Source organism: Saccopteryx leptura, chromosome 6 (assembly GCF_036850995.1).
Source record: "Saccopteryx leptura isolate mSacLep1 chromosome 6, mSacLep1_pri_phased_curated, whole genome shotgun sequence".
Lineage (NCBI taxonomy): Eukaryota > Metazoa > Chordata > Mammalia > Chiroptera > Emballonuridae > Saccopteryx > Saccopteryx leptura.
In genome coordinates, this window is record NC_089508.1 from 124239321 (window position 1) to 124264507 (window position 25187).

Below are 25187 nucleotides of genomic sequence, written 5' to 3' on the forward strand. Positions count from 1 at the left end.
AGCGACTTGGCCTGTTTTTCTTCCATTCACCTCAGCGATCAGAATCTGCAATGAGAGTCTCAAAACCAGTCTGTGTCCCAGCTCAGGGAGTGCTTGACATCTCGACAGATGGCACTGTTTCACTGGGTAGCTTAGCAGTCTGTGAGGCCCCGTGCTGTTCTGTGGGAAGACATGTGCACATTTCGGTTTCTGAGATGGAAGTGCCTTACACATGCCCAGAGTTCCTGGTCAGCACAGAACAGATTACACTGACCCTCCAAATCACAGTAATTGGGCTAAGACAGCCTCCGTGCCTGTGTCTGATTTCCAAAGTATTAAAAATACAATTGTCAGACAGATGGTCATTCCAGGCTAGTTTTTAAAATCAACTCATTAATGAGGAAACCAACCAGTAGGGTGACAAAGCTGGTTCAAAAGAGGATAAAAGAAAATGATACATATTCAATGAAAAATGAAGAATTCTGGAATAAGACTGTTAAATTATAAAACAGGTAAATGTCCTACCCTCTGGGCTATCTTTCCTATGAGACAGAAATAAATTAGATTTCTACTTGACAAAAAGCATGAGATCATCAGTGTTTTACAAGTTAGTATATAACTTTACAGAATTTGGGCTCCTATGCGAAGAAAATAGCTAATGCTCAGGGAGGCTATCGATAGTGCTCTGACACAACATTGGAAGGACACATGGTCATCCCTTTGCCTTCTTTTCAAGATGTGGTTGTCTACACCAAGTAGCATCCTTTATTCTATATTCACATTTCACAGTTTTATAAATTGTTTTTATACTCTGTTTTTTACTTGAATATACTTTATTTTTTCCCATGTCATTAAATGTTCTTTGAAAATATAATTTTTAAGAGCTGCATAATCTATATGGGTATATAATAATTATATAATAATTTACTTAATATTTTTCCTTTTTGTTAAATATTTACATTATGTTCCTTTTTTGCACTATGATAATGCTGTGATGACTGTTTTTTGTCCATAAGTCCTTGTCTGCATCTCTGATTATTTCCTTAGAGTAGACTTCCTATTAGGTAGGAGTTCAATGTAATAAAGCTTACATGAGGGGAAATTGAGATTTGATAAGAAGAAAATCTATATTTTAGGGCATTACTTCTCAAAATGTGATCCCTGGCCCAGCAACATCAGCACTATCCAGAGAACTTACTAGAAATGCAAGTGTTTGGACCTCACCGTGGAAACCCTGGATGGGGTGCTCAGATGCATGTTATCAAGCCCTCCGGGGACTCTGACACACACAAGTCTGAGGACCGTCATTTTAGGGCAGGGGTCCCCAAACTACGGCCCGCGGGCCACATGCGGCCCCCTGAGGCCATTTATCCGGCTCCCACCGCACTTCCGGAAGGGGCACCTCTTTTATTGGTGGTCAGTGAGAGGAGCATAGTTCCCATTGAAATACTGGTCAGTTTGTTGATTTAAATTTACTTGTTCTTTATTTTAAATAGTGTATTTGTTCCCGTTTTGTTTTTTTTAAACTTTAAAATAAGATATGTGCTGTGCTTGCTTCGGCAGCACATATACTAAAATAAGATATGTGCAGTATGCATAGGGATTTGTTCATAGCTTTTTTTATAGTCCGGCCCTCCAGCGGTCTGAGGGACAGTGAACTGACCCCCTGTGTAAAAAGTTTGGGGACCCTTGTTTTAGGGACTGCGAGTTTAGGAGTATAACAATTGCAGAAGAGCCTTCTCTGGTAGCTCCACTGTCAGATGGCTGTCAGGACGCACCCCTCTCCCCTTGGCCAGATTGTCATGGGACTGTCATTTTCCTCAACTGTTCTAGATATTTCAAAAGCAAAGCAAGCAGAGGAAACTGTTCAAAGTTTTGTCTGTTTTCACATCTGGTTTGGCTGTGCTTATTATTGTTATTAATATTGATCATTATTATTAGAGAGATTTAGTATTAAATACTTAGCTCTGTGTGAAGGCTAGTGAAGGATTCCAAAAAATCTGGAAGGATGTTAATGGTTTGGATGAAATGACTTAGGAGTGTTCAGGGCATAGGTTGCTTTCTAGGAAAAGAGCAGATTCTGCCAGCATGATGGCGTGAGATAAAAGATTGATGAGGAGGTTCTTGGCATAAGAGAGAGTGGTGTGTGTGTGTGGGGGGGGGGGGATAAGGGAGAGAGAAGAACTATAATCACGCTGTGATGGTATATAGTGGGTATATAATAAATATATTTGTAAGTTGTAAAGAATTGGTTGTGCTATAATTCTGAATTTGGCATTATGGAAGATGGGTGAGGTGAAATGGAGATAGAAATTCATGAAGTTTAAGTTTGCATTATGTTTACGTGGTGATTAGCATATGTGAAGTTTTAAAGGATGAAACTTCCGGGCTCTGGAAACACTTAGGAAGATGGAAATATATGTAGTTCTTTGAGACAGTAAACAATGGCAACAGAAATGAATAGTGAAAGGAAGACAATGATCAAGACCAGTTGCATGAACTTCATTTCTGTCCTTTCCCTGTCCTTGTTTCTTCCTACTGAACAATGGAAGGAGGAGGACTTAGGGTCGCTGGGAGTGTAAAGGATGAAAGGAAGTGAGTTTTTTTTTTTTTAGAAGAGTCCAGTTGAAGGCACTTAGACAGGTAAGGTAGCCAGAGAAGACAGGAATGATGAAGACTGGGTAGGCCCTAAGCGTTAGAAGATGTAAGAGAAGGTATTTAAGAGATAAAATTCTCTGATTTTAAATTTATTGCAACATTTCAACTTTTCAAAAGATGGCAAATCAAAAATTCCAAATAAATACTCACAGACTGAGTGAGTCGAATAGAAAGCATTTAGGTAGTGTTTATTTTGTCTCTGGTAAATAATCCTGTTACGAATACCCTTCTACCCATTTAGTTATGCTCACCCATTTAGTTATGTTCATTCATTCATTGAACATGCATTTATTGTGTATCTACTTGGTGCCAAGCATTGTCATGAGTCCTGGTGATAGAGAACATATCAAAGTTTCTGACCTCTTAAAGTTCACATTTTGGTTAGAAGGGGAGCGTAAAAAAGTAAATACATGGATATTATCATTTTAGGCAAGATGAGTGTATTGAAGTCAATTAAATCAGGTGAAGGAAAGAGTAATGAAGACAGGGAGGGAGAGCTGTTTTTGATGAGGTCATCTGGAAAGGCCATTCTGAGAAGACATTTGAGCCGAGATCCAGATTATGCAAGGGTTTAAACCAGTGTTTTTCAGCTGCTGGTCCACAGACCAGTCCACCAGAAATTTCATGCTGGTCTGCAAAAGAGTTAACTGCCCTGATGTTGTATGAAGACTATAGACTCAGTGATCTTAATTGAAGTTGCTTATGGTCAGGGTGATTGCTGCATATCAGCCTGTATCATCAATGAAAATATTGTTGAGGTTGTCTTAGATGTCTTTGGAGCTTGTAGGCTCATTGGAACAACCTTTTGCACCATGCAGAGCATTAACAAATCATGTGCAATAGACAAAGAGCATTCAGACAAATTATGTGGTATCCAATGTGTCATATATGTGGAGTTTGGAAACCAAGTACCAGCTTGTACTGTGTTGCACTGTTAGACGCAATAAGATAAAACTTTGTTTATTGCATGTTTCTGTTTCCGGCCAGCTAGGTCAGGGATTCCCAAGTGTAAAAAGCTTGAAAACCACTGGTATAAACCATCTGAAGTGCTGGGGAAAGAACATTAAGGAAGAGGTAACAGCAAAGGTAAACACCCCAAGCAGGAACAAATTTGTGAGGACAGAGACAGCAAGAAAGGCTGAGGCTGGAGCAGAAGGAGCAAGGGCGCCTGAGCTGTGGGAAGAGAGCAGGCTGGAGGGAGAGTCAGCAGCCAGTGCTCAGGGCCTCGAGCCAGTGGAGGAGTTCGGATTATATTCTAAGGTGGAGGGAACTGCTTTGGAGAAGTGCCTTGCCTAAGGTTCTTAGAAGAATTCCTCTCTCTAAAGATAGGACTTTTAAGCTGGGGGTACATTTCCTCTATTAGAAATGCATATTTAACAATATAATTAAATTAAATATGTTTTTATTTAATATATAATTATATATAATCTATATATTTATATAGATAGAGCTACTTCCATATCTGTATTTAATTTATAGAGAAGAAAGTAAGATGAGTTATGCCTTAGCCGGTTTGATTTGTAATGGCTGTGACACATCTGTGGTTCTACTCTACCTATTCTGATTTCAGAATCAAGAAAATCTCCAATCTGGAGAATCTAAAAAGTTTAGATGTCTTGGACCTTCATGGAAATCAGGTACTGTAAAGACCTTTTATATTTTTCTTCTTTGAAAAAAAGTCCTGGAAATTTGTCATTCTAAACGTTTTAAGAGTTATGTTGAATTTTTTAAGAATTCCTTTACTGAGTCATTGAAATATGAAGCCTATTTATATAAAATCTGGTAATTCCTCTCAGTAAATGATATATAAAGTATTCAAAATCCTTATGGTTATGACATTTCTGTTTCTTATTTAGTTTTCTATTAACTTATTTCTAAAATATACACTATCCAACCCCAACCCAAGAATTAGAATATCACTAATGATTTTCTTCTCCTTAGGTGTTCCTCCTTTATTTTGGATTTTATGTTTACCATTCTTATGTTGTTATTTGGTTTTATAACATGTATGTATGCCTGAGTAATATATTGTTTAGTAGCCTTGTCTTTTAATTTGAAAAAGGTTTCATAATGTTGTCATCTGGTTTTTGTTTTTTAGATACAATATGATATTACCAGAATTAATCTTTTTTATTAAGTAACTATAGTTTATTTATTTTCACTGTTGTATGTTCCATGGTGTGGTTAGATGAAAACTTTTTCTCCAGTTAATTATTGATAGACATTTGGGTTGTTAGCTTTTTCTTTTTCTGTTTTGTTTCCTATTGGGTATAGTACTTCTAAGAACATTCTTGTACCTACTTCTTCCCTACAACATATGTACTCTAGAAGTGAAATTGATGGGTTAGGTTATCTAAATGTCTAACCTTAAAAGGTAATGTCAAATTGTTTTTATAAAGTGGTTGTATCAGATTTGTTACTTCATATCCTTTTCAACATTTGAAACTGTCAGATTTCTTAATTTTTGCCAATTACATTTTTATAGTGTCTCTTTGTGGTTTTAGTTTACATTTTCCTGATTACCATGTAATCTGGGCTCATTATTCTGTCCACTCAGTCCATTTGTCTACCCCCACAGTTGTCTGTCTTCATTTCTCCATCTGTTTGTTGTGTTCCCTGCCTTGTTATTCTCACAGATCATCTTGGCTGTTTTGTTTTGTTTTTAACCCTTTGCTCTTCTGCTGGAGAATTTAGCTGCTGTTGAGGAATGGTGAAAGATGAAGTAATAAAGCCAGATTGTAGAGGGCTTTGTATGCCATACTAAGGAATCGCTGTTTTACCTTGTAGTCACAATTTCAAAAACAGTGATTGACTACAAGTGAAACATTTTATGGTAGCAAGATTTTATTAAGTTTATTTTAAAAGGTACATATGAGAAATAAATATGTGGTTTTTACATAATATATCTTTAAGAATTCATAAGCATTACCCAAGGTCTGTAAGACCACCTGATAAATGAATAACATATCACTTGATCTGTGTAGTATGTCTATGATATTATTTACCAACCATTAGGTAGATGAAAAATGCTCTATTCCTTGTTAGATGAGACCTGTTATATGTCTTATAATTTCAGCATATGTTTGTGATATTCCGTGTATTAACATTAAACATTCATACGACACAAATTATTTAATAATCTATAAAAAAGAAGAAAGAATTTTCAAATGAAAATCTGAGTTTTGTTCCAAAGTAACTAAATCCAATAATAAAATTTGGAGTGTTTTAAAGGAAAGATAGTCTTGATAACCTTAGGTTTTTAAGAAGTCAGAAGATAAATTATTCAAGATGAAACAGTGTCTAAATGTAAAAAAAAAAATAGCATCGGTAGTTAAAAAAACGCTAGAAGAAAATTGCATGTATAATTTGTCTTTTGAATTTACTTCTGTTTTAAATAAAAATGAAACTTAGTGTGCATTGTGAAAATGTACTTGGTTTATGGATGTGAAATGTTCTGAGGAATGATGGTGAACCATTCTGAGGAATGATGGTGGTGTTCAAGAACTAGACTGGGGACTGGAACAAGATGTAGGGAGGTGAAACCGGGACAGAAGAGTTGAAAGTCTAATCTAGCAATCTTGGCGAGAAGTGATAATGGCCTGAATTTCAGTAGTAGCAATAGGGACATTACAAGTGCAGACTGGATAAATATACTGTATAGAAAGTAGAAACATCAAGATTCAGCAATTGATTAGATGTGAATAGTGACGAACACAAAGGAATCCAGGTGATTGACTCTCAATTTCTGACATCAGTTTTGTTTGTTCTTCTCAAATTTATTCTCTTCATGGATGCCTGCTTTAACACAGACACGGATATGCTTCAAGAAGAATCTGTTCTTTCAGTGACATCTTTTCCTTCTGGGGGAACTTGCTCTTTCTATAATTGCTTGCCTGAAAACAGACAGTTACTCTTTCGGTGTTGCTGAGTAGGAACCGTCTGGGTTACTCACAACAAATTAAGACTGGGGTGTCCAGCTTCCCTAGATACAGTCAGAAACTCTGCAGTCTATCTGGGGACCCTCTCTCTGATCAGTGTGACCCATAACTAGGCTTTCTCACATCCCCATCATCTCTTCTTGCAGTCATGTTTATTAACTAACCAAGAACTATGCTGTCACCCTACACCACCTTTGCCTGGAGTTTCTGTCATTTACTGTATGCTTGTGATTTTGTCTGTGGCTCAACAAGTAACAGACTATTTTCTTAAAGAGACACCCTAGGATTATTAGCAGAAGGAGGAAGACACCCTATGCAGGTCATACAACTGTGCCCCTTTATTCTGTACTTTTATATCTCCCTAGAGCTCAGCAAAGTTTTATTTTATATATTTAAATATTGCTTCTCCATTGATGTTTATTAGACCCATGACTGATTTCCATACCCACATCTATTTTTTATTCTTCCTATATCTATTTCTTTTAAGTATTTTAGGAGAATTTCTTAAGCTTATGCTTACATTAACTGACTTTCTACAGTGTCTATTTTGCTTTCTACCAATCCATTAATTTCTAATTCTGTTACCTATTTAGTTTTAAAATATTTTTGTCTAAGTTTAATTATTCAGTTCTGTCATCTGCAAATACTGATATTATAATTTTTATTTAGTTTATTTTCACTTTACACTACTTAGACCAAAAATCTTAGGACAAATTTTAAAGCATGATCCGATCTTACCTTTATATATTATTCAATTTACAATAAGCATATTTAAGTTTCACCTCTTGAACCTATATGGAATCTAGACAGTACTTCTGGAATGTAAGAGAAATAACAACATAGAAATTAGATTATAAATTTAAAATTTTTTAGCCAACATCTGCTCTGAAGTGTTAAATAAAAAATTCAAATGAGGCCCTGGCTGGTTGGCTCAGCGGTAGAGCGTCGGCCTGGCATGCAGGGGACCCGGGTTCGATTCCCGGCCAGGGCACATAGGAGAAGCGCCCATTTGCTTCTCCACCCCCCACCCCCTCCTTCCTCTCTGTCTCTCTCTTCCCCTCCCGCAGCCAAACCTCCATTGGAGCAAAGATGGCCCGGGCGCTGGGGATGGCTCCTTGGCCTCTGCCCCAGGCGCTAGAGTGGCTCTGGTCACGGCAGAGCAACGCCCTGGAGGGGCAGAGCAACGCCCTGGAGGGGCAGAGCATCGCCCCCTGGTGGGCAGAGCATCGCCCCTGGTGGGCGTGCCGGGTGGATCCCAGTCGGGCGCATGCGGGAGTCTGTCTGGCTGTCTCTCCCCATTTCCAGCTTCAGAAAAATACAAAAAAAAAAAACTTCAAATGATACTGTGATGGTGGTATAAATGAGAAAATCTCTACTGATTGTGGAATTTGTTTTTTTTGATGTTCAAGAAAAGTGTTATGTGTATGAGTCATTGTTACTTAAGTATGTTACATTGAAAGGTTGAAAACTCCCCTCAAGGACCCCTGCTTATTTCTGTGTCACATAGAAACTCATCCCATTGTGCTATGCCTGCGATAGATGTTACAGTAGTATGGCTTAACATCATGTTGAGCTCTTATCACATCGTGGGTATAGTGTTTACTTACCCGTACCTTACTGTGCAACTTAGACCCTCTGCTGCAGTTCAGTCCTATGTGAACGTGCATACTCTATGACTCGGGTCCTCTTGCATTACACAGTCAGTGTCCACCAGTGCTATCCCATCTCCTTCCTGAGTACTTCCACTAATAAAGAATATTCATCCTCAACCTTGCTGGGAATTCTGGCCCCTGAACCCTTTCCATTCAGACTGTTGACTGCTCTCAGGATGCTTCAGTATAAATGAAATGAACAGAAGAACTTGGCATCATTCCTTTTTCTTGCCTTTTCTTTCAGAAGGTGGTTGTGCTGGTCAAAACATTGTAAGCTAATGCCCTGGGCTCACAGTGACTCTCTATTTGGCGGGTAGTATGTATACTTCATGTCACCTTCATGGGACCTGGCACAGTTTTAAACACTTAGAGATGTCCCAAATCATGAACTTTTTGGTTATTTAATAACATTGACACTTAAAGTGTCTACTGCAGTCAAGTGATAAAATAATGTTTCTTAGTTAATCTTCATAAGTTAAATGACTTCATACTATCTACAACAGAGGAAATTAGAAATAGATTTTTATTTTTTAACTTAAATTGGCTTTATTTTTTATGTTTTTAAATAAAATTTTTTGGGGTGACATTAGTTAATAAGATTACATAAGTTTTAAGTGTACATTTCTGTGATATATGATGCATAATATTGCATTGTGTGTCCACCACCGAAAAAACTTGTCACCATATATTTCAATATTTGGCCCTCTTAACTATTTATTACCCTCCAACCCCCCCCTTCCCTCTGGTAACCACCATATTGTTTTCTGTCTATGCATATCAATTTTATATCTCACATTTGAGTGAAATCATATGGTTTTTACCTTTTTCTGACTGACTTACTTCGCTTAGCAAAATATTCCAAGATCCGTCCATGTTGTTGCAAATGGCAGTATTTCATCTTTTCTTATGGCTGAGTAGTATTCCATAATATACAGTATGTCTGTAAAGTCATGGTGCACTTTTGACCGGTCACAGGAAAGCAACAAAAGATGATAGAAATGTGAAATCTGCACCAAATAAAGGGAAAACTCTCCCAGTTTCATACCTATTCAGTGCAGTTCGATGTGGGCTCACGCACAGATTTTTTAGGGCTCCTTAGGAAGCGATCCCGTATAGCCTCTATAGACTCGTCACTGACTGATGGCCTACCAGAACGGGGTTTCTCCACCAAACTGCCTGTTTCCTTCAACTGCTTATCCCACCGAGTAATGTTATTCCTATGTGGTGGTGCTTCGTTATAAATGCGCCAATATTCACATTGCACTTTGGTCATGGATTCGAATTTAGCGAGCCACAGAACACACTGAACTTTCTTCTGTACCATCCACATCTTGACTGGCATGGTTGTGGGCTGCTCCGCTGTATACACGGTGTTATGTCATCATCTACGCACGCGCACATGCTGCCACATCATCCTACAGAAACTGGGAGGGTTTTCCTTTTATTTGGTACAGAGTTCACATTTCTATTGTCTTTTGTTGCTTTCCTGTGACCAGTCAAAAGTGCACCATGACTTTACGGACACACTGTATATGTACCACATCTTCTTGATCCAATTCTCTGTTGAAGGGCACTTTGGTTGTCCATGTCTTGGCTGCTGTGAATAATGCTCCAGTGAACATAGGGGTGCATATATCTTTGCAAATAAATGTTTTCAATTTTGGGGGGTAAATTCCTAGAAGAGGGATCACTGGGTCATATGGTAACTGTTCTTAACTTTTTGAGGAACCTCCATAGAGTTTTCCATAATGGTTGTACTCTACTAATTTACATTCCCACCAGCAGTGACTGAGGGTTCCTTTTTCTCCACAGCCTCTCCAACACTTGTTATCACCTGTCTTGTTGACAATAGCTAGTCTAACAGGTGTGAGGTGGTATCTCATTATAGTTTTGATTTGCATTTCCCTAAGAGCTAGCAAGATGAGCATCTTTTCATATATAATATCTGTGGACTATTTGTATGTCTTCTTGGAAGAAGTGTCTAGGTCCTCTGCCCAATTTTTAAGCTGGTTTGTTTGTTTGGTATTGAGTTGTGTAAGTTCTTTATATATTTTGAATATTAACCCCTTATCAAAGCTGTTGTTTACAAATACCTTCTCCCATTTATTGGTTGCCTTTATGTTTTGTTGGCAGTTTCTTTTGCTGTGCAAAAGCTTTATTTTGATACAGTCCAATTCATTTATTTTTGCCTTTACTACCCTTGCCTTTGGGGTCAAATTCATAAAATCTTCTCTAACTTTAGAACCTATGTTTTCTTCTATGTAATTTAATTCAGATCTTATATTTAGGTCTTTGAACTTATTTTAAATTAATTTTTGTACATGGGAACAAACTGCAGTCTGGTTTTAGTGTTTTGTGCTTTTGCATGTGGCTATCCAATTTTCCCAGCACCATTTTGTGTGTGTGTGTGTGTGTGTGTGTGTGTGTGTGTGTGTGTGTGACAGAGACAGAATGAGGGACAAGTAGGGACAGACAAACAGATGAGAAGCATCAATTCTTTGTTGTGGCGCTTTAGTTGTTCATTGATTGCTTTCTCATATGTGCCTTGACCGGGGCCTACAGCACATCAAGTGACCCCTTGCTCAAGCCAGGAACCTTTGGCTCAAGCTGGTGAGACTTGCTCAAACCAGATGAGCCACACTCAAACTGGCAACCTTGGGGTTTCAAACCTGGGTTCTCCATGTCCCAGTCCAAAGCTCTATCCACTGCGCCTCTGCCTGGTCAGGCCCCAGCACAATTGTTGAAGAGGTATCCTTTTCTCCATTGTATCTCTTTGGCTATTTTGTCAAAAATATTTGTCCATATAGGTGTGGTTTTATTTCTGGTTTCCCAGTTCTGTTCTATTGGTCTCTGTGTGTTTTTCTGCCAATACCATGCTGTTTTGATTATTGTTGCTCTGTAACATAATTTAAAGTGAGGTGGAGTGATACCTCCAACTTTGTTCTTTTCTGTTTTTGTTTGTTTGTTTTTGATTTTAGGATTGCTATGGCTATTCAGAATACTTTGCGGTTCCATAAAATTCTGATGATTATTTTTTTCCTTTTTTTAAAAAATGACATTGGGACTTTGATGGAAATTACATTAAATGTGTATATGGCTTTGGGTAATATGGCCATTTTAACTGTTTGTTCTTCCAACCCATGAACACAGAACATCTTTTCATTTCATTGTGTCTTTTTGAATCTCTTTCAATAATGCTTTGTAGTTTTCAGTATGTAGGCTATTCATATTCTTTGTTAACTCTATTTCTAGGATTTTTAAATCTTATTTATATTAATTTTAATGCAGTGACATTGATAAATCAAGGTACATACATATGTTCCGAGAAAACATCTCCAGATTATTTTGACCTTTGATTATGCTGCATACCCCTCACCCAAAGTCAAATTGTCTTCTGGCACCTTCTATCTGGTTTTCTTTGTGCCCCCTACCCTCCCCCTACTCCCTCTCTCTCCTTCCTCGCCCCCTCCCCACCCCTCTACCCCACTCCCTGTTACCATCACATTCTTGTCCATGTCTCTGAGTCTCATTTTTATGTCCCATCTATGCATGGGTTCATATAGTTCTTAGTTTTTTCTGATTTACTTATTTCACTCCATATAATGTTATCATGGTCCATCCATGTTATTGTAAATGATCCGATGTCATCATTTCTTATGGCTGAGTAGTATTCCATAGTATATATATACCAAAGCTTTTTAATCCACTCGTCCTCTGACGGACACTTGGGCTGTTTCCAGATCTTCGCTATTGTGAACAATGCTGCTATAAACAGGGGGGTCCATTTCTTCTTCTGGAACCGTTCTATGGTGTTCTTTGGGTATATTCCTAAAAGTGGGATGGCTGGGTCAAAAGGCAGTTTGATTTTCAATTTTTTGAGGAATCTCCATACTGTTTTCCACAGAGGCTGCACCAGTCTGCATTCCCACCAGCAATGCAGGAGGGTTCCCTTTTCTCCACATCCTCGCCAGCACTTATTCTGTGTTGTTTTGTTGATGAGCGCCATTCTGATCAGTGTGAGGTGATATCTCATTGTGGTTTTAATTTGCATTTCTCTAATGATTAGTGATGTTGAGCATTTTTTCATATGCCTGTTGGCCATCTGTATATCCTCTTTGGAGAAGTGTCTATTCATTTCTTTTGCCCATTTTTTGATTGGATTGTTTGTCTTTCTGATGTTGAGATTTACAAGTTCTTTATAAATTTTGGTTATTAACCCCTTATCAGACGTACTGTCAAATATGTTCTCCCATTGTGTAGTTTGTCTTTTTATTCTGTTCTTATTGTCTTTGGCTGTGCAAAAGCTTTTTAGTTTGATATAGTCCCATTTGTTTATCCTGTCTTTTATTTCCCTTGCCAGTGGAGATAAATCAGCAAATATATCGCTGCAAGAGATGTCGGAGAGCTTACTGCCTATGTTTTCTTCTAAGATGCTTCTGGTTTCACGCCTTACATTTAAATCTTTTATCCATTTTGAGTTTATTTTTGTGAATGGTGTAAGTTGGTGGTCTAGTTTCATTTTTTTGCAGGTTGCTGTCCAATTTTCCCAACACCATTTATTAAAGAGGCTGTCATTACTCCATTGTATGCCCTTACCTCCTTTGTCCAATATCAGTTGTCCATAGAGCTGTGGGTTTATTTCTGGGTTCTCCGTTCTGTTCCATTGATCTATGTGCCTGCTCTTATGCCAGTACTAGGCTGTTCTGAGTATAATGGCCTTGTAGTATAGCTTGATATCAGGAAGTGTGATACCTCCCCCTTTATTCTTCTTTTTTAAGATTGCTGAGGCTATTCGTGTTCTCTTTTGGTTCCATATAAATTTTTGGAATATGTGTTCTATATCTTTAAAGTATGTCATTGGTATTGCATTGAATTTGTAAATTACTTTGGGTAATACAGACATTTTAATGATGTTTATTCTTCCTACCCATGAGCACGATATATGCTTCCACTTGTTTGTATCTTCCTTGATTTCTTTTATCAATATTTTATAATTATCCTAGTACAAGTCTTTAGTCTCCTTGGTTAAATGTACTCCTGGTTGTAATAGTGAAGGGGATTGTTTCCTTAATTTCTCTTTCTGATGGTTCATTGTTGGTGTATAAAAATGCCTCTGATTTCTGAGTATTAATTTTATATCCTGCCACTTTGTTGAATTCATTTACCAGGTCTAGTAGTTTTTTGACTGAGACTTTAGGATTTTCTATATATAATATATCATCTGCAAATAATGATAGCTTTACTTCTTCTTTTCCAACTTGAATGCCTTTTATTTCTTCTTCTTGTCTGATTGCTGTGGCTAGGACTTCCAGGACTATGTTGAATAAGAGTGGTGAAAGGGGGCACCCCTGCCTTGTTCCTGCACTTAAGGGGATTGCTTTTAATTTTTGCCTATTGAGTATGATGTTGGCTGTGGGTTTGTCATAGATGGCTTTTATCATGTTGAGGTATGTTTCCTGTATTCCCACTTTGTTGAGAGTTTTGATCATGAATGGGTGCTGGATTTTATCAAATGCTTTTTCTGCATCTATTGAAATTATCATGTGGTTTTTCTCCATCCTTTTGTTTATGTGATGAATAACATTGATAGATTTGCAAATATTTTACCAGCCTTGCCTCCCCAGAATAAATCCCACTTGATCATGGTGTATGATTTTTCCATATATTAGTGGATCCAGTTTGCTAATATTTTGTTGAGGATTTTAGCATCTATATTCATCAGGGATAATTTTCTATAATTTCTATAATTTCCTATAATTTTCTTTTTTTGTGTTGTCTTTGCCTGGTTCTGAAATCAGGATTATGCTCGCCTCATAAAAGGAACTTGGAAGTCTTCCTTCCTCTTGAATTTTTTGGAATAGCTTGAGAAGGATAGCAGTTAGTTCTTCTTTGAATAGTTGGTAGAATTCACTTATGAAGCCATCTGGCCCAGGACTTTTCTTTGTTGGGAGTTTTTTGATAACTGTTTTGATCTCGTTTGGTGTAATGGGTCTGTTTAGGTTTTCTGATTCTTCCAGATTGATTTTTGGAAGATTGTATGTTTCAAGGAATTTGTCCATTTCATCTAGGTTGTCTAGTTTTTTGGCATACAGTTCTTCATAGTATTTTCTTACAATCCTTTGTATTTCTGTTGTGTCAGTTGTTATTTCTCCCCTCTCATTTCTAATTTTATTTATTTGAGTCCTCTCTCTCTTTTTCTTGGTGAGTCTAGTTAAAGGTTCATCAATCTTCTTTACCTTTTCAAAAAACCAGTTCCTAGTTTCATTGATCCTCTGTATTGTTTTTTTAGTCTCTATGTCATTTATTTCTGCTCTGATCTTTATTATTTCCTTTCTTCTACTACATTTGGGCTTTACTTGCTGTTCTTTTTCTAGTTCTTTTAGATGCAGGGTTAAGTTATTTATTTGAGCTTTTTCTAGCTTCTTAAAGTGTGCCTGTAGTGCTATGAACTTCCCTCTCAGTACTCCTTTTGCTGTGTCCCATTAATTTTGAGTTGTTGTATGCTCATTATCATTCGTTTTTAGGAATTTTTTTATTTCTTCTTTGATCTCATTCTTGATCCATTCGTTATTTAACAACCTGCTATTTAGTGTCCATGTGTTTGAGAATTGTTGAGCTTTTCTGTTGTGGTTGATTTCTAGTTTCATGCCATTGTGATTAGAGAAAGTGCTTGATATGATTTCAATATTCTTAAATTTGTTGAGACCACTTTTGTGCCCTAACATGTGGTCTATCCTAGAGAATGTACCATGAGCACTTGAAAAGAATGTATATTCTGCTGCTTTAGGGTGAAAGGTTCTGAAGATATTTATTAAATCGAGTTGATCTAGTGTGTCCTTTAAGTCTGCTGTTTCTTTGTTAATTTTCTTTCTTGAGGATCTATCTAGTGATGTTAGTGGGGTATTGAAATCCCCTACTATTAAAGTGTTGCTGTTGATCTCGCTCTTTATATTCATCAAGGTCTGCTTTATATATTTAGGTTCTCTTATATTAGGTGTGTAGATATTTATAATAGTTATATCTTCCTGTTGGATTGCTCCCTTTATCATTCTGTAGTGGCCTTCTTTATCTCTTAATATTCTTTGTTTTAAAGTCCATTTTGTCTGATATAAGCATTGCTACCCCAGCTTTTTTTTCATTTCCATTTGCATGTAATGTTATTTTTTCATCCTTTTACCTTCAACCTATGTGCATTTTTTGTTCTAAGGCAGTGGTTCTCAACCTGTGGGTCGCGACCCCCGTGGGGATCGAACAACCAAAACGCAACCCCTGTGTTTTGGTCATTCGATCCCCGCGGGGTCGCGACCCACAGGTTGAGAACCGCTATTCTAAGGTGTGTCTCTTGTAGACAGCATATGTACAGGTCCTGTTTTCTTATCCATGCAGCTACCCTATGTCTTTTGATTGGATCATTTAATCCATTTACATTAAGGTTATTATTGATATGCAGTTGTTTATTGCCATTTTATGCTTTAAAGCTGTATTCCTCTTTTGCTATATTCTTTTCCCACTTTGATCTGTTTGCACCATGCCCCTTAACATTTCCTGCAGCATTGGTTTGGTCGTAATGAATTTCTAATTTTTTTTTTGGTCTGGGAAACTTTTTATTTCTCCTTTAATTTTTTTTTCTATTTTCTAGGTTTTTATTGGTATTTTTGCTATTTGAATCTCATTCATCTTTTTTTTTTATTTAAATAAATTTTTATTAATGTTAATGAAGTGACATTAATAAATCAGGGTACATATATTCAAAGAAAACATGTCTAGGTTATCTTGTCATTCAATTATGTTGCATACCCATCACCCAAAGTCAGATTGTCCTCCGTCACCTTCTATCTAGTTTTTTTTGTGCCCCTCTCCCTCCCCCTAAGCCTCTCCCTCCTTCCCTGCTATGTCCTCCCTCCCCCCATCCCTGGTAACCACCACACTCTTGTCCATGTCTCTTAGTCTAGTTTTTATGTTCCAACAATGTATGGAATCATGTAGTTCTTGGTTTTTTCTGATTTACTTATTTCACTCCATATAATGTTATCAAGATCCCACCATTTTGTTGTAAATGATCCGAAGTCATCATTTCTTATGACCGAGTAGTATTCCATAGTGTATATGTGCCACATCTTCTTTATCCAGTCATCTATTGAAGGGCTTTTTGGTTGTTTCCATGTCTTGGCCACTGTGAACAGTGCTGCAATGAACATGGGGCTACGTGTGTCTTTACGTATCCATGTTTCTGAGGTTTTGGGGTATATACCCAGTAGAGGGATTGCTGGGTCATAAGGTAGTTCTACTTTCAGTTTTTTGAGGAACCACCATACTTTCCTCCATAATGGTTGTACTACTTTACAGTCCCACCAACAGTGGATGAGAGTTCCCTTTTCTCCGCAGCCTCTCCAACACTTGCTAATACCTGTCTTGTTGATAATAGCTAATCTAATAGGGGTGAGGTGGTTTCTCATTGTAGTTTTGATTTGCATTTCTCTAATAACTAATGAAGATGAGCATCTTTTCATATATCTGTTGGCCATTTGTATTTCTTCCTGGGAGAAGTGTCTGTTCATGTCCTCTTCCCATTTTTTTATTGGATTGTTTGTTTGTTTGTTGTTGAGTTTTATGAGTTCTTTGTATATTTTGGATATTAGGCCCTTATCTGAGCTGTTGTTTGAAAATAACATTTCCCATGTAGTTGGCTGTCTGTTTATTTTGATGTCAGTTTCTCTTGCTCAGCAAAAACTTTTTATTCTGATGTAGTCCCATTCATTTATCTTTGCCTTCACTTCTCTTGCCTGTGGAGTCAAGTTCATAAAATGCTCTTTAAAACCCAGGTCCATGAGTTTAGTACCTATGTACTTAATTGTTTCAGGTCTTATATTTAGGTCTTTGATCCATTTTGAATTAATTTTAGTACACGGGGACAAGCTGTAGTCGAGTTTCATTCTTTTGCATGTGGCTTTCCAGTTTTCCCAACACCATTTGTTGAAGAGGCTTTCTTTTCTCCATTGTGTGTTCTTGGCCCCTTTATCAAAAATTATTTGACCATATATATGTGGTTTTATTTCTGGGCTTTCTATTCTGTCCCATTGTCTGAGTGTCTATTTTTCTGCCAATACCATGCTGTTTTGATTGTCGTGTCCGTATAATATAGTTTGAAGTCAAGTATTGTAATGCCCCCAGCTTCATTCTTTTTTGTTAGGATTGCTTTGGCTATTCCGGGTTTTTTATAGTTCCATATAAATCTGATGATTTTTTGTTCCATTTCTTTAAAAAATGTCATAGGAATTTTGATGGGAATTGCATTAAATTTATAAATTGCTTTGGGTAATATGGCCATTTTAATTATATTTATTCTTCCTATCCAAGAACAAGGAATATTTTTCCATCTCATTGTGTCTTTTTCTATTTCTCTTAACAATGCTTTGTAGTTTTCGTTATATAGGTCCTTTACATTCTTTGTTATGTTTATTCCTAGGTATTTTTTTGTTGTTGTTGCAATCGTGAAGGGGATTATTTTTTTGAGTTCGTTTTCTAATATTTCATTGTTGTTATATAGAAAGGCTATGGACTTTTGTATGTTAATTTTGTATCCTGCGACCTTACTGTATTGGTTTATTGTTTCTAGTAATCTTTTTGTGGAGTCTTTGGGGTTTTCGATGTATAGGATCATATCATCTGCAAAAAGTGATATCTTTACTTCTTCTTTTCTGATATGGATGCCTTTTATTTCTTTGTTTTGTCTGATTGCTCTGGCCAGAACTTCTAGCACCACGTTAAATAAGAGTAGAGAGAGTGGACAACCCTGTCTTGTTCCTGATTTAAGGTGGAAAGTCCTCAGTTTCATGCCATTTAATATGATGTTGGCTGATGGTTTATTATATATGGCCTTTATCATATTGAGATATCTCCTTTAATTTTAAATGATAGCCTTGCTGGATAAAGTAGTCTTGGTTGTAGGTTCTTGTTCTGCATTATTTTGAATATTTCTTGCCATTCCCTTCTGGCTTCAAGTGTTTCTGTTGAGAAATCTGATGTCATTCTTATGGGGGCTTCTTTGTAGGTGATAGCCTTTTTTTCTCTCACAGCTTTTAATATTTTCTTTTTATCACTTAGCTTTGGTATTTTAATTATGATGTGTCTTGGTGTAGGTTTCTTTGGGTTTCTTTTTAGTGGATTTCTCTGTGCTTCTTGAATTTGTGAGAGTTTCTCCTGCATTAATTTAGGGAAGTTTTCAGTTATGATATGATTGAACAAAGCCTCTATCCCTTGTTCTTTCTCTTCTTCTTCAGGAACCCCTATGATGTGGATGTTATTTCTCTTTATGTTGTCACAGAGCTCTCTAAGAGTTTCCTCAGACTTTTTTCATCTCTTTTTTTTCTTCTTCTCTGCTTTCATGCCTTCATTCCAGTTGTCCTCCAATTCGCTGATTCGATCCTCAGCTCTATCCATCCTGTTTTTAATTCCTTCCATTGTGGTCTTCATTTCTGATATTGTATTTGTCATCTCCGATTGATTCTTTTTTAATATTTCAATATCCTTTTTTTATACTTTCTATTTCTTTTTTTTTTTTTTTGGTATTTTTCTGAAGCTGGAAACAGGGAAAGACAGACAGACTCCCGCATGCGCCCGACTGGGATCCACCCGGCACGCCCACCAGGGGGCGACGCTCTGCCCACCAGGGGTTAATGCTCTGCCCCTCCGGGGCGTCGCTCTGTTACGACCAGAGCCACTCTAGCGCCTGGGGCAGAGGCCAAGGAGCTATCCCCAGCGCCCGGGCCATCTTTGCTCCAATGGAGCCTCGCTGCGGGAGGGGAATAGAGAGACAGAGAGGAAGGAAAGGGGGAGGGGTGGAGAAGCAGATGGGCGCTTCTCCTGTGTGCCCTGGCCGGGAATCGAACCCGGGACTTCTGCACGCCAGGCTGACGCTCTACCACTGAGCCAACCAGCCAGGGGCTATTTCTTTATTTAGGTGTTTGTGCTGACCATCCATTGTTATTCTAAGATCTCTACGCATCCTTACAATCATTATTTTAAACTCTGCATCTGAAAGTTTGATTATTTCCATATCACTCAGTTCATCTCCTGAAGGCTTCTCTTGTGGTTTCATTTGGATTTCACTTCTTTGTCTTCTCATTGTGTCTGCATGTCTGGGTGTTTTCTTTGTAGAACTGGTTGAGTCTAGGCTTGGTGTTGTCTGCCTTCAGTTTTCACTTGTGTTGTTTCTACGTCTTCTTGGGTTGGCATCAGCTATTATTTGTAATCCACTTTCAGATTTGGGCTGCTTTGAATTCTTGATTTGTTTGTTTTCTAAACAGGTGATTGTCTTCTTTGCTGATCTCAGCAAGGGGCTTATTTGAAAGTGTATCCAGGAATGCGGTGGGTGTGACTTCAGGCTCTGAAGTCCTCTTCTGCCAGTTAATTTCTCTGGGGGTGGGTTGCTTTCTCAGCTTCAGTACGGGGAGATGTATCTCAGATCTCCATGGAGACCTGAGTTACTGCCCCTCCTCCCTACTTCTTGTTTTCAACTTTGTCTTGTTGCACTGTTTGGCACTGGAGAGATGTCTGTATCTCTGTGACCTGGAAATAGTTTTGTATTTTGATTTGTGGAAGGATCAGCCCCTCCCCCAGTAACGGCTCCCTCCAGCACAGAATGAGTCAGGTTTTCATGTCATCACCTGTATTCCTCTCCCCCTCACCATCTGTCTCTCTCTCTCTCCTTTCTTTTTGGAAGACAAGCGGGCCCTTTCAATGCACCTCGTTTCCTGGTTGCCAGGCAAGTGGCTGTGTATTTACTGCTCTTTTCCTTGCAGTGAGAGCCCGGCCTCACTTACCCCCCTGTTCCTGTAAGCTGGGGAAATTCAGGCGCTCCCTACCAGGTTTGTTGTGGCTTCTTCTTTGCTCCTTGGTTTTTGAAAGCTGTTATTGTAGTTCAGATTTGGTTTTTCACGCTGATTGTTCATAAATTAGTTTATAATCCAGTTCGGTGGTGTGAGCTGGGAGTCTGTGCGTCTGCCTACTCCGCTACCATCTTCAGGTCTATTTCTAGGATTTTTTTATTAATTGCAACAATTTTTTTTATTTCCTGAAATTTTATTAAGAATGCAGTGGATTTTTGTATATTGATTTTTGCATCCTGCAACTTTACTGTATTTGTTTACTGCTTCTAATTGTATTTAGGGTTTTTTACGTAAAAAACATGTCATCTGCAAAAAGTGACACTTTTAGTTCTTCATTATCAATCTCAATGCCTTTTATTTCTTTCTCTTGCCCGATTTCTCTGGTTAAGAATTCAAAAACTATGTTGAGTAAGAGTGGTGAGAGTGGGCATCCTTGTCTTGTTCCTGATTTAAAGGAAAAGCTTTCAGTTTTTCATCACTGAGTATGATATTAGCTGAGGGATTGTCATATATGGCATTTATTTATTGTTATGGTACTTTCCTCTGTACCTATTTTGAGTATTTTAATCATAAATGGATGTTATATTTTATCAAATGCTTTTTCTCCATCTATTGATAAAATCATACGCTTTTTATCCTTTGTTAATTTGGTGTATTAAATTGATTGATGTGCATATGTTGAACCCCAATTGATCATGATTTATTATTTTTTAAGTATTGTTATATTCAATTTTCTAGTATTTTGTTTAGAATTTTATATTGATCTGTAGTTTTTCTTTTGTGTGTTGTCGTTGCCAGGTTTTAGTACCAGGGTTATGTTGTCCTCATAAAATCACTTAGGAAATATTGCCTCTTCAGTTTTTTGGAAGAGATTGAAAAGGATAGATCTCAGATCTTCTTTGAATGTTTGGTAGAATTCACTAGGGAAGCCATCTGGTCCTGGCCTTTTATTTTGGGGGAGGTTTTTTTGTTTGTTTTTTTGTTTGTTTTTGTGTGTGTGTGTGTGTGACAGACAGAGAGAGAGAGAGAGAGATAAGGACAGACAGGAAGGGAGAAAGATAAGAAGCATCAGTTCTTCGTTGTGGCCCGTTAGTTCATTGATTGTATTCTCACATGTGCCTTGACTGTGGGGCTACAGAAGAACGAGTGACCCCTTGCTCAAGCGAGCAACCTTTGGGCTGAAGTCAGTGACCTTGGGCTTCAAGCCAGTGACCTTTGGGCTCAAGCCGGTGACCATGGGGTCATGTCTGTGGTTCCACACTCAACCCATCGACCCCGTGCTCAAGCTGGTGAGCCCGAACTAAAGTCAGTGACCTCAAGGTTTTGAAACTGGGTCCTTTGCATCCCAGTTTGATGCTCTATCCACTGCGCCACTGCCTGGTAAAGCTTGGGGGAGGTTTTTGATGGTTGTTTTAATTTCCTCACTGTTGTTCAGTCTGTTTAGATTTTCCAATTCATCATGATTGAATCTAGGAAAGTTATATATTTCTAGGAATTTATCTACTTCTTGGTTATTCATTCTGTTGGCATATAGTCTTTCATGGTAATCTTGTATGATCCTTTGTATTTCTGTGACGTCTGTGGTACTTTTTCATTTCTGATTTTGTTTATATGAGTTTTTTCTCTGTTTTTCTTGGTGAGTAGTGAGGAGTTTGTCAATTTTATGAATCTTTTCAAATAAAAAACTTTTCATTTATTTATTTTTGTTTTCTATTTCATTCAATTCTACTCTAATTTTTATTTCCTTTTTTTCTGCTGATTTTGGATTGCCTTTGTTGTTCTTTTACTAGTTCTTAAAATGTAATGTTAGATTGTTTACTTGGGATTTTTCTTGTTTCTTGAGCTAGGCCTGTAATGATATGAACTTCTCTCTTATTACTGCTTTTGCAGCATCCCAGAAGTTTTGATATGTCATATCATCATTCTCATTTGTTTCTATATATTTTCTATCTTAACTTTTATTCCTTCTTTGACCCAGTCACTTTTTAGTAGTATATTGTCTAATCTCCACATATTTATGGGTTTTTTTACTTCCTCTTTGTATTTTGTTTCTAATTTCAAAACACTGTGGTCAGAGAATATGCTTGGTATGATTTCAGTCTTGTTAGATTTTGTGGTTCTACATATGGTGTATCCTTGAGAATGTTTCATGAACACTGGAGAAAAATGTATAATCTGATATCTGGGATAAAAGACTCTGGATTGCAGTTATACCCATTTGATTTATCTTTATTGATATTCTGTTTGGATGATTGATCTAGACTATCAATCAAGTGTTAAGGTCTGGAACTGTGTTTGTGTTTTTGTCTGTATTGGCCTCTTGTTCTGTTAGTAGTTGCTTTATATATTTCAGTGCTTCCTGATAGGGTGCATATATATATGAAGTGTTATGTCTTCTTGATGCAGTGTCTCTTTTATCATAATAAAATTTCCAATGTTTTCTCTTGTCTCTGTTGTTATTGAAATCTATTTTGTCAGATATTAGTATGGCTACACCTGCTTTTCTGTGGATGCTATTTACTAAGAGAATCATTTTGCATTCTTTCATATTGAGACTGTCTTTGTCTTTGCAGCTTTGATGTGTCTCCTGATGTCAGCATATGGTTGGGTTTTGTTTTTTGATCCAATCTGCTACTCTTTGTCTTTTTATTGGGGAATTTAACTCATTCACAATTAGGGCAATTATTATTATTATTATTTTTTTTTTTTTTTTGTATTTTTCTGAAGCTGGAAACGGGGAGAGACAGTCAGACAGACTCCCGCATGCGCCCGACCGGGATCCACCCGGCACGCCCACCAGGGGCGACACTCTGCCCACCAGGGGGCGATGCTCTGCCCCTCCAGGGCGTTGCTCTGCCGCGACCAGAGCCACTCTAACGCCTGGGGAAGAGGCCAAGGAGCCATCCCCAGCGCCCGGGCCATCTTTGCTTCAATGGAGCCTTGGCTGCGAGAGGGGAAGAGAGAGACAGAGAGGAAGGAAGGGGGGGGTGGAGAAGCAAATGGGCGCTTCTCCTATGTGCCCTGGCCGGAAATCGAACCCGGGTCCCCCGCATGCCAGGCCGACGCTCTACCTCTGAGCCAACCGGCCAGGGCCTAGGGCAATTATTGATATATGAGGGTTTTCTATAGTCCTTTCATCTTTTGTTTTTTGGTAGCTCTGTGCTTCCATTGATTCTTTTCTTTTGTGTTTCTATTTCCTCCTTTTTAAAGTTTCATGTCTAAGTTTTGTTTTGTGTGTGTGTGGTTACCATTAGGTTTAAGAAAAAGAAAGTTTCTTATATACAGTAGTCCTTTTTTTTTTGAATGCATCTGATCTCCATCCTGCTTTACAAATTCAGACCTTTACACACTCCTCTTTTACGTTATTGTTGCCACAAATTATCCCTATTTATGCTGTAAGGTTGTTGGTGATCTTACTCATAGTTTTGTGATCTTTTGTTCTTTGTTTCAGGTAGAATAACCCCCTTAGTATTTCCTGCAATAGAGGTCTTCTGGTGATAAATTCTCTCAGCTTCTGCACATTTGGAAAAGTCTTTATTTCTGTTTCATATTTAAAAGATAACTTTGCTGGATACATTATTCTTGTCTGGTAATTTCTCTCTTTCAGTAGCTTAAATATTTGGTTCCACTCTCTTCTAGCTTGTAGAGTTTCTGCTGAGAAATCCAGTGACAATCTAATAGGTTTTTCTCTATAGGTTACTTTCTTCTTTTCCCTGTCTGCCTTGAGAATTCTTTGTCATTAATTTTGACAATATTAATTCACTGTGCTTTGGAGAGGGCCTTTTTGGGTTGAGGTAATTAGGTGTTCTGTTTGCTTCTTGGATATGAGGATCTAGGTCTTTTGATAGGCTTGGGATGTTTTGTCAACTATTTGTTTGAATATGCTCTCTATCCCTTCTTCTTCTCTTCTTTTTCTGGTATGCCTGTTATTCTTATATAGGTCTTTTTGATAGAGTCAGATGGTTTTCATAGTTTTTTCTTTTTCTCAAGGGTCTCTCTCTTTCCTTCTGTGGTGTCATTTCTATATTTCTATTTTCAATATCACTATTTTAAAGTTTCAGTCTCTTTGGCAAAGTACTCATTTTGGTCATTTATTTGGTATCTGAGTTCATAAACTGCCTATCTGTTTTCTTGCATTTCATTGAGTTTTTCAGAACTGATATCAAATTCTTTGTCACTTAGTTCACCTATTTTTATGTCTTTAAGTTTATTTTCTGGAGATTTTTCATTTTATTTCTGAGCTGCTTCATGGTATTTGATGGATTCCCTCTCTGTTCTGGGCATCTAGTAAATGTGATAAGAACTCTATTGTTTTCCAGCAGGTGGTGCTGAGTCACAAGTATTTTTTAGCTTTCTTGGATTGCTTTGGCTTTTCAGATCTCTATAGGGTAGTGGAAAATGCCTTGTGTTCTCTAGGAAGGTGGGTGTCCCCCCTGTGACCTGGTTGCCCAGGTACCAGGGGACCAACCCCACAGTGATGGGGCTCCAAATCTGTGAAATTTCAGTGCTGACCCTCCATAGTCAGATACCACTCACTGTGCAGCCTTGATGTGTTGGAGTGTGGTGATTTGGGGGAAGCTGTCTGCCTTCTTTGTTGTTTTGCCCTTCCAGCAATGGTGACCAGTGAACCTCTAGCATTCCCCTGTGCCTCTTCCTAAGCCTGGGATTACTCACAGAGTGCACCCTTCCCTTAGGGAAAATGTGTTTCTGTAGTACCAGTTCTCAGGTTTGCAGATAATGTTCTCTGCACCCAACAGGAAGAGTAAGGAGTAGCAGCTTACTCTGGGAGGTTAAGGGAAAGTGGCCAGGCTCTGTGGCCAAACAACTGCCGCGGCACCTCTGTGCTTTGTCCCTGCCCAGGTCACTGGGCTTAGCCACACTTCATACTGCCCATTCCTGTAGGAATACCTACTAACTCTCTTTGCTCCTCCTGGCTGCAGGGAGTGCCATTTGCAACCTGATACCTCTTCTCTCTGGGCTGAGCCCCACAATGAACTTGGGCTGCAGGGCTGCGTCTGTGACTCCTGTGAATTCTTCTCCCTTCTTGCTTTCCTGGTTCACTCCTACTTGTC

The 25187-nt window shown here is 38.1% G+C and overlaps 1 protein-coding gene across 7 annotated transcripts in view; it reads left to right on the forward strand.

Annotated features, from left to right (window-relative positions):
* Window positions 1-25187, forward strand: part of LRRC49 (leucine rich repeat containing 49) — a 182496-nt gene that overhangs the window by 14967 nt on the left and 142342 nt on the right. For 5 of the 7 annotated variants that reach the window (XM_066342958.1, XM_066342960.1, XM_066342959.1 and 2 more), the window contains one exon: window positions 4208-4274. The exons of the other annotated variants lie outside the window; for them this stretch is intronic. In XM_066342958.1, coding sequence (XP_066199055.1) covers window positions 4208-4274 — 67 coding nt within the window. The remainder of the gene's footprint in view (window positions 1-4207; window positions 4275-25187) is intronic. 7 annotated transcript variants of the gene reach the window in all.